Source organism: Marmota marmota, unplaced genomic scaffold (genome assembly GCF_001458135.2).
Source record: "Marmota marmota marmota unplaced genomic scaffold, marMar, whole genome shotgun sequence".
NCBI lineage: Eukaryota > Metazoa > Chordata > Mammalia > Rodentia > Sciuridae > Marmota > Marmota marmota.
Genome location: NW_026000082.1, coordinates 16742018 through 16756538, shown reverse-complemented (window position 1 = coordinate 16756538; position 14521 = coordinate 16742018). Strand labels below are relative to the sequence as shown.

The 14521-nt window shown below is 41.5% G+C and overlaps 1 protein-coding gene across 1 annotated transcript in view; it reads right to left on the bottom strand.

Annotated features, from left to right (window-relative positions):
• The window catches only part of Agbl4 (AGBL carboxypeptidase 4), a 1414634-nt gene that overhangs the window by 44977 nt on the left and 1355136 nt on the right, over nt 1-14521 (bottom strand). Inside the window, exons 10-11 of the mRNA XM_015485024.2 lie at nt 8878-9030; nt 5662-5824 (exon numbers count right to left, since the gene is read on the bottom strand). Coding sequence (XP_015340510.1) covers nt 5662-5824; nt 8878-9030 — 316 coding nt within the window. The remainder of the gene's footprint in view (nt 1-5661; nt 5825-8877; nt 9031-14521) is intronic.

The following is a 14521-nucleotide window of genomic DNA, read 5'->3' as shown; positions in this document are numbered from 1 at the left end:
TAAGCTTTATTCATCTGTCTCTTCCTGCTGTCTAATGAGTTTTGCTGGGTAAATGAGTAAATTAATGATATCTTCATGTTTGATATATGTTTCACAGGACCCTGTACAAAGGATATAGTGGGGTTTGAATCGAGACCAATCCAATTAACTGATTGGAAGTCTTGGCATCTTCTCTTGGCTAGCTACATACCCTTCTCCCAGAGCCAGCATTATCAGATTTCATCATGGCCACAGCTATGGGCCTGGGTGGAAACCAGTCTGTTCAGGACCCAAGGTCTCTGTACCCAATGTTTTCCCATCCGTTATGTCAAAAGCGCTATTTCTTCTTGGCTTGTAACCATACCATAAACAAAGACCAGAGAAGCTGTAGGGCTACTTTATGATTCCAGTTTAGCCTTCTCTCTCTCTTTTTAAATCATTCAAACGGAGCATATTTATTACTGGACAGGACAGTAAAATGTAAATAGGGTTTGCTGAAGAATGGTCCAAAATTCTCAGGAATTTATCACTTCACAACAACAACAAAACCAACAAATGACAGGAAGGAAAGACAAGAGAGCTAATATTTAAGAGCGCCCAGTATGTGCTCAGTGATTTATCTTTCATGAGAACATGAATTTTCCCATGCAAACCTCACAAAACCCCTGAGAAGTAGATGATTGTTATCCTTGTTTCACAGGTGAAGAAACTGAGGTTCAGAGTGGTTAAATAACGGGGTTGGAACCCTCCATGAGAATGAGGCAAGGCAGAAATCATATTCAGGACTCTGGCACCAGCATTGTGTTCTTGACACAGAGCGGACAGGCTGGAGTTCCAGAGGCCTCTACCAGCCCTTCCCGCATCTCATCCAGCATCTTATTGCCACAGAGTGGACAGGCTGGAGTTTCAGAGGCCACTATCTAGGGCAGAAGCCTCTGAGGATGTCCTTCTATTAGGTTCTGTTTAAAGATATGGGCCTTTCTCCAAGAAAACAAACTCTGTGTCATTACTCACAGCTTTGCATACATTTTAGATTACCATGGATTTTCCTGAAGCCCATCCATAGGCCTTCCAATTAAGAACCCCTAAATTAAAAGGAGAAGAATAGCTGTTGGCTTGGCCTCATCAGCTAAGATACTTTTTCTTTATTTCCACAGTTAGATTAGAAACTCTTATGTTCATAAATTCACTAAATCTTAAGGCTCATAGATTCTTGATTTCATAAATTCATCTAATCATGGAATTACATAACTTACATTTTAGAATTAGAAAAATCTTAGAATGTTAGAGCTGAAGGGATCAGAGTGATGGAGTCCATACATAATCTTGTTCCACAGCTCCCACAGGTAGGATATGTTGGACCTGAGCCTGAGAGAGGGGACAAGGCTGGCTCAAGGCCACTCAGGCATAATGGTAGAGTAAGGATTCAAACTGCCATTGCTGACTTCAAAGCTAGAGCACTGAGTTATAAGAAGGAACACCATGTGGCCTCCATGGAGCTGGGAAAAGTGGGCAAGAATGTTTGTGGAGCATCTACTAGATTCCAGAGGGTACTACAGAATCCTTTTACCCTCCTAATAACCCTGCAGTGTGGCTGTGGATTTTATTTTACACACAGGGAAGCAGGCACAGAGTGGTCAGATAACCAGCCTAAAATCACAGAGCTAGGAATGCATCAGCTACTATATCCATTCCTCTATTTCCTTGATGTGTTAGACAAGGAAAGTCAGAGGTCAAGACCCAGGTCATGTTTAGCTAGTGCTTTGCCAGGGAGGAAAACTGAACAGATACATATGTTCTGGCCTGGACACCTTTGTCAGCCTGTGTGAAATGTCCCTCAGGATCCCCTGCCTCCACCAGCCCTTCCCTCATCTCATTCAGCATCTTCTGGCTAACTAAGCTGGTCTCCATGAGTCCTGGTGGTAGGGAAAGGCCACTCAGGATGGTAGACACAGGAAACTCCATGACAGCAAGGGCACATCTTCTCAGTGTGTGAACCAGCTAGTATCTTGTGGTGACCTCACCAAGGCCCTTTGCCCCACAAATCCTGTCAACACAGCCCACCTTCTTTAACATCAACACTGGACCTCATTCCATTTACAGAAGCTTTAAGTGTCTTGACCAATAGTCACTTAATATTTAGAGGACACAGTCCTATAGGTTATTTAACCTCATCATAGCTCAGTGAATTATTATGTCTTCCTGTTACAGATTTGGAAACTAAGGCCCCAGGATAGAACTGCTCAGGGTGGCCCATGTAGCTACCAGTGACAGCCAAGATTCAAACCCAGATGTGGCTGAATCTATGTGGCTGCCATCTTTGCATAGCACTCTCCGTCTCTGTGAACAACTCTAATTCCCACTGCAGGGGCTAGAATGTGTGAAAGTCCTCCATCACTTTGTAAATGTGAGGAAGCTCACCTCAGAGAGTCTAGAGGACTTGCTGAAGGGCGTGCTCCGGGAAGAGGCTGGTGCTGTCATCAGAATCAGGTCTCCTGACTCCCTGTCTGGAGGACACTTTCTCCCAGACCATATTGTCCTTCCCATCAGACCATGTAATTCCTTTTTCTGATTGGGACATGGAGTCAGCAGCCAACAAAGATCACAATCTGTCTGCCTGAAGTTTCTCTCTGCTATGAGAGTTTTTAAAAAATATGAATTTCAAACAGGAGCCTGGTTAAGTCACTCTTGTGTGTGTGGAACTGACTGGACTTTCCTGGAGCAACTCTGGTTTCCTCTTCCCACCCTCTTGATGACAGAATAAGGCAGGATGGCTCTAACAGTGCCACGGCCTGCTCAGCTGTGCAGTCTCTCTACTCTCTCTTGATTCCATTCATCACCAGCTCCTGTGCCCCACTGCCACCTGTCCGTTACCAAGTCTTTTCAGCTCCACATTCTAAATATTCTCAGCCACTGTCCTATCCAGGCCTGAGCACTCCCCTACCTGGTCTGCCCTCACAGCCTGCTAACACAAGCCCTTCCTACTGTCTTGGCCTGTTCCACTCTATCCTTTCCACAGAGGCAGGGTGGATTTCCTCTCTTATTTAAAATCTATTGCTGTCCATTTCCTTCACACTCAAGTGCAAATTCCTCATGGCCTACCACTTCACTTACCTCTTGTATCTGAAATCCTTCAGCCATACTGGACCATTTACAGCTCCTGTTTCCACCCAGTCCATCCCTTGAACCCTTGGGTTAATTTCTATCTAATCTTAAAACTCAGCTTAGACATCTCTTCTTCAGGAAAGCCTTCCCTGACTCCAGAACTATTTTGAATTTTCCCTCATTTGCATGTAAAGACATTTTTGTCATTGCAACATTTTCTGTGTCTTACCTGGTCTGTGGTAGGCACCAAATATATATTTGTTAAATGCCAATGTCCCATAGCTTTCTCCTCTACTGCAGAACTTATTATGCCTATTTAAACTGTATCTTTCCTTTTCCATCTCAGGCTTCCCCAGATAGAATGATTGTGAGCCAGGAGCCATGCCTTCTTGCTCACTATTTTCCCCTAAGTGCTCCATATGCTTCCTGGCATATACTAATGGTGGGTTTACTTTTGATGAATGAGGACTAGTTATTGAGGGGCTGGGCTGAAGGAGGGGTATTCTACTAAAAGTATACTTATTTCTACCACAAAAACATGCCAGAGGGGCTTAGAGAGAGTAGGTAAAACCATCCAACTGGACATCAGCAAACAAGACAATCCAAATTCAGGCCTCCTCTGGAGGGCTCATGTCTCGTTGTGAACTATATTCCAGAATCTCCTTTGATGCACGAGCTCAATCTCTTTCTTCTACTTCCTTTGCTACAATATCATAGGACAGCAAAGTAGCTAAGAGTGGAATGTGACCTACATGTGTATTAAGGAGGTAAGGATCCTGGGGAAATCAGAGCCACACATCATCAAATGTGTGAAAGTGGGAAGGGGGCAGCATGACACATAAGAGATGGCCAGGCCTTGGGAAATTACAGATCTCCACTGCAGAGCAGAGCCTGTTCCCTGGTCCTGACTGAGCCAGGTGGGTGGAAAACCGACTTCAACAGTCTTGGTGGCCGTGGGGAGGGGACTCTCAGTTCTTATCATGATCTCTCCAGTGTTCTACAGGGTCTACACCTCTGCCCTAACACCAGCCTAGCCCTGGATGGCCTGCCTGAGGCCATTGCCCTTCCTCCCATGTGCACAGCAAGACAACCTGGAGCCACCAAGCTGCAACCTAAGTCCTGCTGCAATGAGAAAAGATGCCTTCCTGCACAGAGTATGATGGTGTGATGGGAACTCCAAAAACACGCACCAAGGATTGAAGAAAGGCTCAAAGGACACCTACCTTTCTAGGGAAGGAGTATTTGCATATACAGTGAACTTTCTGCATCTGCTGTTCCATATCCATGGGTTCTGCTTCCAAGGACCCAACCAACCATGGTCAGAAAATATTTGAAAAACACATGCCTCTACTGACAATATACAGCAATTTCCTTGCCGTTATTCCCTAAATAATACAGAATTACAACTATTTACATAGATTTATACTGTGTTAGATATTATAAGTAAAATAGAAATAATATATACAAATGGTATCATTTATATAAAATCCAAGGATTTTAGCATCCACAGGGTCTTGGAAGCAACATCCCAGGTACCCAGGGACAACTGTATATGGATTCCATTCCACCTTTTCTTCCCCTCCCCAATTATATTTTTTTCTCTGAGAAAAATAAGGGTTGGGAAAGGAGAAATTTATCAACCTAAATTAAAAAAAAATAAGTGAAAGCAGAATCTATCACAATCTATCACAGTCCAGATCCAGTGACTTTGAAATTAAAATCATTCTGGGAAACTAGAATGACTATTTACTACCTAAACAAATCCAGCAGGCTAGGATGCAACCTTTAATCTCATCAGGGCAAACTTAGCAGTTTTTAGAGAGATTTTATGAGAAAACTAAGGAGGAGCAATTTGTCAAAGAAATACAAAGGCAGAGAGAAAGATGCACAGAGGATGAGAGAAAGGGAAGGTGGAGAAGAGATAAAGAGAAGAGAAGGAAGAAGTTCTGGAAGAAGAGAGGAGGTAGCAAGGAGGGGAGGAAAGGAGACACAGGGAGAGAAAAGCACAGCAGGGTAAGGAGGGAGGGAGAGGGGGAGGGGTGAGGGAGGGGGAGGGGGAGAGAAAGCAAGAAAGGAAAAAGAGCCAGTAGAGAGGAGGAAAAAAAAAGCGAGAGAGCAGATAGGTGCACAAAGAGAGATGAAGAAAGAAAGTGGAGGTTGATGGGATCAGGGCTGGAAGGAGGAGCCAAGGTCGTCAAGCTCTTCCTCAGCAACCCTGGAGCATCATCTAGCCTGGGCACTTACAGACTTCAGAAGGCAGAAGACTCACTGCCTCCCAGGGGAATGGGGAGGAAGACAGTGCAGCAGGAACACTAGGAGGGCCATGGGTCCAGGGCTGCCCCTGCCCCAGAAAGACTTGGTTCTGGAAGTGACAGTTGGAGGATGTCCATGTGGGGGGCATATGAAAGGCAGGGCAAATGGGACCATCCAAAGCTGCCACCTCCATCCTCCCCTCAGGTCTGGCCTTTTCCTGAACTGGAATCCTGATTTCTGACCTGCTAGTAAATCCTGGCAGACTTGGATTCCCCTGCCTGGATGAGATTGGCCCAGGGCCGGGTGGGGATTTGCCAAGGATACAGGCTTCTTCGGTGTAGGGCACAGCAGCCGTGGTGCCCCCGACGATGTAGCTGTAGAAGGAGACCTCTAGGGTGTAGCAGTAGGAAGTGTGGTCCAGGAGACCACCCAGGAAGCGCCGGCCGGTTCCTGCCTTCACGGCATCCCGGTTGAATGATGTGCTAGACTGAAAGAGTAAGTAGAGAGGAGAGAATCAGGCCTGGGGACCCGCTGGCTATTAGATTTTGAGTAGATCTTATAACACTTCCTGGTCTCAGCTTCCTCTCCAAAAAGTGGGATATTAATCCCACATCTCAGGATTATTGTGAGGACTGATTGAATAAGCAACGTAATTAAATGAACGATCCAGCAGAGCCCTTGGGGCAGCGTAACTGCTGCTCAACAACTGTCTGTGGAAACTTGAATGGGGACAGATGGAGCAGGAAATGTTGGTAGGGAACAAGAAGGAACTATATGATGATGATGATCGTAAAATTTGGAAAGTGTTTTCAACTTTATAATATTGTTCCCCATGTCATATCCCTTTTAGGCTTCAAAAAAAATCCCTTGAAGTGGGCGTGAACACTTTACCTCTCTATAGATGCAGAAACTGAGGCTCAATAGAGGTGGAGCAAGTAAGTCAGAAAGCAGATTTGAACCCGGGATCAAGTGATTCCATGTTCCCATTAGAGATTCTGAACTCATATCCAGTGTCATCAGAGGGTAGGAACTATGGCTGTGTCTTCACGAGGGTATTGAGAATACCCATCAGAGTAGACAGACAGGTCAGACTTTCTCTTCAAACACATGCACTGACCTGCCACCAAGCTGAGGCAGCCATAGCCGTCCTTTCTTACCCCAGTTCTTGTGATCACCACCAGAAAAATTTCAGACATGTTAATCAGAGTAGCAGGCATGAGTTTATTAGAAGGGATAAGAAAAGGGAAAGGAACACTCTCAAGGGAAAGAGTGGGTCTTCTCAGAGAGGAAAAGGATGGGGTGCCCCTTCTGCCTTCTGGTTTTATTGCAGGTTCCATGGAAGTTTCCAAAGAATTCCAACCAGGTCCACCTCCTGACTTTTAACTGATAGCAGGAGTACATCATATTTCAAGTCCCTACTGGACATGACAACTTTAGGTCACTTTGGCCCATGCTAACCAGTTCTAATTGGAACATGTTCTTATAGATTTTGACTGGGGGGAATCATCCCTATCTCCCTGAGTTCTGGGATCTTGCCTATGTAAAGGGTCACTAAAGTCACCCCACCCAAGAGTAACTTGTGCTCTTTTCACTGCATTTTGGGCCTGCATATCTTCTGCAGATAACAGGTTGTTTGCTGAGGATTGTATCATATCCTGTTGACCTGAGCCAGGCAGGGCTTCAGGTTTGTTTGTTTTGATTTTTTTTTTTTTAAACAAAAGAAAGCATTTGGGGGTCAGCACAGTGGGCCCAATTTACAGAATTGCTTTCTTAACCTCCTGTTCCCACCACTCACATCTCTGTTCCCCATTAGTGTGATAGCAGGCTAGAGGCCTTATTTGTCACAACCTTGCTTTCCTCATCTGTAAAGTAGATGTGATTAAAAAAAATCTTGTCCACAGAGTTGTGAGGGTCAGTTTGCTGAAGGTGTTCTGTGTGAACCCATGGAAATCTAAATAAATGAAAACTGTGGTTTTAATAAGAGGATGTCTGTCATATTCAGAAGGAGATAAGAGGAGCAAGAGATGGAAAACATAAAAACAAGAGAGATAAAGACAGTGAAAGAAACAAAGACGTGTGTGTACCATTAGAGGTAAAGGGGAAAAAATCAGAAAATCATAAAATGGCAGATCTGAAAAGACTTTGAAATCCATGTGGTGAACTGCTCTCCTGTTTTGAAATTAGCATTGAGGATCAGAGCAGAGGTAGTGATTAGACCTGGATAGATGCCCTTGACTCCAACTCTGAGCTCCCAGAGGGGCTGCATGGCAGGATCCTTGTCAACAAGCCCATAAATAAGGCTCCTGGGTTGGGCCCCTTTTGTAGGTCCTGAAACCTCACCCCTGTGAGGGTCTCTGAAATGGAAGACACACCTTCCAAGGAACATGGACACAGGAGACTGCAACCTGCTCTGAAATTGCAGTGGTTTCAAAAAGACAGGATTGTAGAGGGTCCTATAGAAACAAGCATGGCTGTGTTTGTCCCTTAGCTACAAATGGGTAGCCAGCTGCTTCAATTCTATCCCTAAATGCTAGGTAACCTTGCAATAGATTCTTAACTTTTCTGATCCATAGGTGTCTCTTGGGTATAAAGAGAGGACTGGACTAAACCATCTCTATTTCCTTTCCTGGTCTGCCATTGAAAGATTGGGATTCAAAGTGCACTTTACCACACAGAGAAATTCATCATCTCCACTAATGTCCAGCCTAAAGCTACGGGCAGGTGAGTTTTCAGCTCATCAACTTCAAAAATTGCTATGATCTTTGTAGGCCTCTCCTCCTCTGGCCATATGGAAATAACAAGGCCCATATATTTAGTATCAAAACAAAGTAAAATGCGCAAACACTCTCCTCTGTCCCCGTACCAGTGCTGATCCCTATCCTTACCTTCTCTCCCTGTTCTTTCACAATACTGCTTTGTGCTATGAATTTCTCTTACTGCCTAAGAACCTCCCCAGCCTCCTCACAGGGGAGGGGCAGTACGAGCATCCATCTCTGGAGTTTGTTGAGGTCTTTACTGGTAGCAAGGTACTTTCATATCTATAGCTGCACATGTTTACTAGGACACGCGGGACACGCAACTGTAGATATGGAAATTATTACTCAACAATTGCCGACAATGAAATTGAGGCCAAGAAAGAGTCATGGGGGAGAAGCATAGTGGGCAAATGACCCCTTTACTAAAAAACCTGAGGGAGATGAAAACAGGCCCTGGGCTGGGGCTGGCACATAGGAGGCCTCAGTGAGTTACTGTCCCTTGTTAATGCTGGAGTCAGATCCACTCAACAGATGCCAGCTCATCAGACAGATCAAGTGCCACCTTTTCAGGGGCTCCCTTGCTGATGGGCCATGAGCAGCTCGAGGGCATGGTCACGGCTCCTTTACCTCCATCTTTATCACCCATGCAAGACCTGGCACAGAGTAGGTGTCCCACGAAGGTCAGACCAAACTGAACTGAGCCAGAAGAAAGGGTGGGGGGGCAGGAGGAGGCACAGAGGTGTGGAGGGGGCTGGAGCAGGGTATACAAGAGCTCTTGACTTACATAGGAGAAGTCCTCTGCATTCTGGCAGAGCAGCTTGGGGAAAATGGCTTGCCTCTGGAACCTCTCTTCATCCTCAAAGATATTGCCATACATGAAGCCATTCATCATGGTGGAGTGGGCGTGGATGTCAATGTAGAACTCCAGGCTTGTTTTCTGTCAAGAGAAAGAATAACAAATGAGAAGTCTGGGACCATAGAGCTTACCTTAAGGCGACCAAACACTCCCCACACACAAACACACCCTTTGAAGCTGGCCCTGTGTGTCAGCAGATTTGGCAACTATTTGCACTGTGATCAGAGGGGTTGAGACAGGTCAGGATCAATTTCTCTGTTCTCAGGGTCTGCAAGTACTGTAAAGGGTCACCAAGACTTTAGGGGTCTTCTGAAGAAGTAAGGCTTTGTTGGGTTTAGTCAGGATAACAAATTTATGATTAGACATTAGTTGAATGTATTCCTTTGATTAATAAGAAGTGCCTTTCAAGGAACACAATTGTATGAACTCTGGGTCTACGTGCAATTTTACCCTAACTCAAAATTTCTTGCTGGGGATCCTGGTATAAATCAGGCTTCCACTTTGAGCCTTGGTTTTCTTGTCTGAAAAATAGGTATATTGATTCCAATCTCAGAAAGTTATACTGGAAAGCAAACACAGTAATAATAATAATAATAATAATAATAATAATAATTACTCTCATTTTCTACATATTTAATGAATGCCAAAGACAATTCTGGGAGCTTTTCATGAAAAGTCTTAGTTAATTCTTTTATTTAACTTGTTATCTGATCCCACACCTACTACCCAATAACATATAAAGAGGGGTAGCTTATATGAGAAGTCTTTGTAATCTGTAAATAATATTGACTAGTCTTTCTCTGTTCTCTACTTGTACATATTAAGGAACTTCCTAGCTTGATATGGTATTATTTATTAAGCTTCCCTGAGAGTAGGGGAACAGTCTGTAAAGAAGCTCAATGCCTATAAGTGAAGGATGCAACTGTGAGCAGCAAGACTGAATAAACAACCCAAAGAGATTACCCAGATACCATAACGAACTGGCAAAAATGGGGTGGTGGGGGGACTTTTAGGCCATTAGATATTCAATGTCCCTTAAATACAAACTTCTCTTCCTATATATCAGCCCAATATGTATCTGCTAGTCCTTTCTGAGAATAATGGAGGACTCAGACATGAAAGGGACTCATTCAAGATCCTGGAATAATTGGGACTGACACCCAGGCCCCCCTGGCACAATTCACTTGTCATTATCAGTGGACAACATTAGAAATAGCCCAGGCAAATCCTGGCCACCTCTCTGTCTCCTTCCTAGGTCATAGATCTGGGAAAGAAGAAAAGTCCATATTTGAAAGGATTCTCCCTCCTTGGGACACTTTCAAATGAAGTTAAAACCAAATGAAAACCATGTTGCTTCTAGAATGTGGGCTTGATGACTGTCATTTCATTTGCCTCAGAGTTGGAGTGAAAAATTATGTCTCGCCGAGCTCCCAGTTCTCTGGGTAGCATAAGCTGTCTTTAGAGAGATACAAGATGCACTGCTCTGTGTGATATTAAACTCATCATTTTCAGCTTTGGAGGTGGAATACACAATGATTCAACAGGAGTCCTATAAAAGTCATCTTTGCAATTTTATTTTCTTCAATTGTCTGTCTTTTCCTCTGAGCTTTTGATGAGCTGCAGAGGAAAGGAGGAGGTAGAGGGATGACTTAAGAAATGTGTGAGGGAAAACTGAAGTTTATATCTACAGATGTCAGGAGCCAGAGAGGGCCTTGGAAATCAGTTTCTCTGGCCTTTCTCAGATCAGCCCTGAGCAGGGAGGTTGCTTGCTCAAGTCTTGCCTGAAAGCTGGTGGAGGAGCAAGAACTGGAACCAGGCTCTTCTGATAATTACCCTTGTCCCCTACACCTGACACCTCATACCTGACAGCTAATGCGACTTCACTTTCAATAACCAGCAGGTGGATTATAATTGGTTGACTCATGTGGTCCCAGAGTAGAAAGGTATGAAACAATTCATAGTGAAAAATCTCCTTTCTACCCCCTCTTCCAGTAGCTCAGTTTTGCTCTCCAGAAGTAATTAATGCTATCAGGTTGGTCTGGATCCTTCTGTAGGTAGCTTGCCTATATTCAAGTAAATATTTTTCCCTGTCCCAAATGCTAGTGTACCCTAAACACAGTATTCAGGTCTGCTTTTCTTTTTTCTGAATATACTGGAGGTACCTTTCTCAATAAATAAAAAATTATTTCATTTTTCTTTAGCAGCCATATAAAAACTAACCAGGTTCCTATTGTCAGGCATTTAAGGTATTTACAGTCTTCTCCTGTTATAAACAATGCTTTAGGGATGGATTTTGCATATACACCATTTCACACATATGCTATTATATGTAGGATAAATTCCCAGAAGTGGAATTTCCATTCCTACACACATTTATAATTCTGATAAATGTTGACAGATTGACCTTAAAAGGGCTAGGACACTCTTAGGCAAGAACAAGTGACTCTTTTTCAATTATCTTGGCAACATGGTTGGATGGTTGGAATCAACATTTCTTTTTTTTTTTTTTTAATTTACCAATTTGATGGATAAAAACTGATGTCTAAGAATACTTAAATCTGAATTTCTTTTAGTGTATTTTTATCTCTTATTATATAACTAAATATCATTTCATATGTTTAAGAATGATTTGCATTTTCTTTTCTAAGAATTGATCATTCATTTCCTATACCTATTTCAAGAAAGTTGGTTGTTATGCTTTATTTCTTATTGATTTACAGAAGCCATATATTAGAGAATTAGCCTTTATATGTAGTACAATTTTTTTTTGCCTTTTTACTTTACTTCTGTTAGTACATTTTTCCATGCAGAAATTTTTATATGTTCAGATTTATCAGTCTTATGTGATGTCTGGGTTGAATTCTTTCACTGTTCTACTTACTGTTGTGTTGTTCAATGTATGTGAAGGTAGGTTGTAAAGTAAGGGTTAAATTTTATTGTTCTAATATTATCTATTGAATTGTGCATGTTTTCCCCACTGGTTGAAAATAATTATTTATCATATAATTTTTGTATATACTTTGGTTTAATTCTATGCTAATTATTTGTCTATGTTCAATACCACATGGTTTTAATTATTTTTTGTTTATATGGTTTTATATTTGGGGAGCTATCATCGCCTCATTATGCTTTTTTATCTGAACTTTCATGGATTTTCTTCTGTATTTATCTATCTGATCTTTATAATTAGCTTCTTTAGTTTCCCCCACTCTCCCAAGCCTTGTCAATAGTATTAATATTTATAAAATAATCATATTAAATTTATAAATTAACCTTGGAAGAATTGACTCTTGACTTTGAGCCTTTCCATTTATTCCAGCCTTCTTTTAGGTTCAGCAGGAAGTTTTTAAATCCAGGAAGTTTACATTTTTAATTGCTGTTATGTGATATTTATTTCCATTAAATCTTCTCATTGGTCATTCTCTGTAGATGTAGATTTTCGTTTTCAACATACAAAGTTTGAACATAGACTCTTTACTAATTCTATTATTATTGGTTATAATTTCAAATTTGAGTTTCTTGGATTTTCATTTATTCAGCAAATAATTTCTGAGTACTTACTATATGTCAGAGAGTATTCTAGGCACAGGGAGTATGTGCCAGGGGGTATACTGAATACTAGGGACATAAAAATGAACACAACATAAGGAAGGCCCTTGATCTCAAAGAGTTTTCCTTCTGTTATGGTTTGGATATGATGTGTCCACAAAGTTCATGTGTAAAACAATTCAAGAGGTTTAAAGGAGAAATGATTGGATCATGAGAGCCTTAACCCAATCAGTGAATTAATCCCCTGATGGGATTGATTGAGTCATAACTGAAGGCAGGTGGGGTATGTCTGGAGGAGGTAAGTCATCAGGGGTGGGCCTTTGGGGTATATAATTTGTATCTGGTGAGTGGAGTCTCTCTCTGCTCTCTGATCATCATGTGAGCTGCTTCCTTATGCCACATTCTTTTGCCATGATGTTCTGCCTCACCTCAAGTCCTGAGGAATGGAGCCAGCTGCCTATGGACTGAGACCTCTGAAACTGTAAGCCCCCAAATAAACTTTTTCTCCAGTAAAATTGTTCTTTTTGGGCCATTTAGTCAGAAGTAAAAAAGCTGACTAAAACACCTTCTATGGTGAGCAAAAGAAAATCAATCAGTTAATAAATATATAAGATATTGGAAAGTAGTAATACCATGGAGACAAAACCAGGTAAGAAAATAAAAAATATCAGAGGTTCTAGAAAAACAAAAGTCTGAATGAAACAGGAAAGTTAGTCTTAAAGATCTCAGGTGGATGGGTCTTCTAAGTGGAAATAAATGCAAAAGTCATTTGTTCTTGCATATTTAAGGAACTGCAAGGAAGTGGAAATGCCTGGAGAAGAGGGGCGAATAAAGGGACAGTGTTTCCTCTGTAATCTTGTCATTTGTACATAATAATTTTATCTCTTCTTTTTTCGTTTTTTTACTCCTAATTTGTTATTCATGTCTAACAGCATTGGCTAGTACCCCAAAACAATCTAAAAGATTAATTAATTTCTAAATTTCCTTCCCACCTTGAGATTCTAGGCACTATAAATACAATAGAAAACAGTCTAGAGAATTTACCTAACTTACCTCTAAGTTTAAGGTTTTAGTTCTTCTTTTCTATTCCACATATTTAAAGCTTTGCTAGGAAAGCCAAAAGATATGCAATAATAATTCCAACAACAAACTGATTATGCTTTGTGCCAAAACTCTATGAACTTGAGTTGGCCCAGTTAGAATAAAATATAAACCACAGAAGTGGGGTTTCTAGCTTTGTTCTAATGTTAACATAATCTGTGATCATGAATAAGAAGCAACTTTTTATGTTGTCTCAATTACCTATCCTTAAAACTTATAAATAGATGGGATAAGACAGATTTAAACTTTTCATGATTTTTTTTTCTTGTCCTCAGCTAAAATAAATTCTTTACAGTTTCTTGCTTGGGCCTTGATATCAATACTTGCTACCATATGTCCAATCTGGTTGATAAGTTTTAGTTCCTGTGAGTTACTTAAGAACAAGGCCAGGTCTGATCTAAGTCTTCATCATCTCTTACTTGGTCTACCGATGTAATAGCTTTTAAATTTTATTTATTTAATTTATTATGATTTTATTGGTGCTTTATAAATATTAGTGAGATTCATTATGCCATATCTGTAGGTGTATATAATGTAACTTGATTAATCTCACGTTCCACTACCTTCCTTTTACTTCCCCTCCTCTCTTCCCATGACTCACTTGCTCTACTCTGTGGATTTCCCTTCTATTATTATTTTAATTAGTGCATTATAGTAATAAATATAAGTGGGATTCATTGTAGTATGTTCATACATGGATATTGTATAATTTGGTGTACAGAGAGATGAAATCTACCAAATTATTTCAATAGATTTTATTAAACCAAAGTCCTTGCTGCTTTGGAGTAATCTTTTTCAATGCAAACAGAATAGGTCACTTTCTCAGTTAAAACTGATTGTACACTTGCCTGCTACTCACAGGAGAGAGTTCAAGCTCCTTAATATTTTTGAAAGGCCCTGCACATCTGGCCCCTGCCTGCAG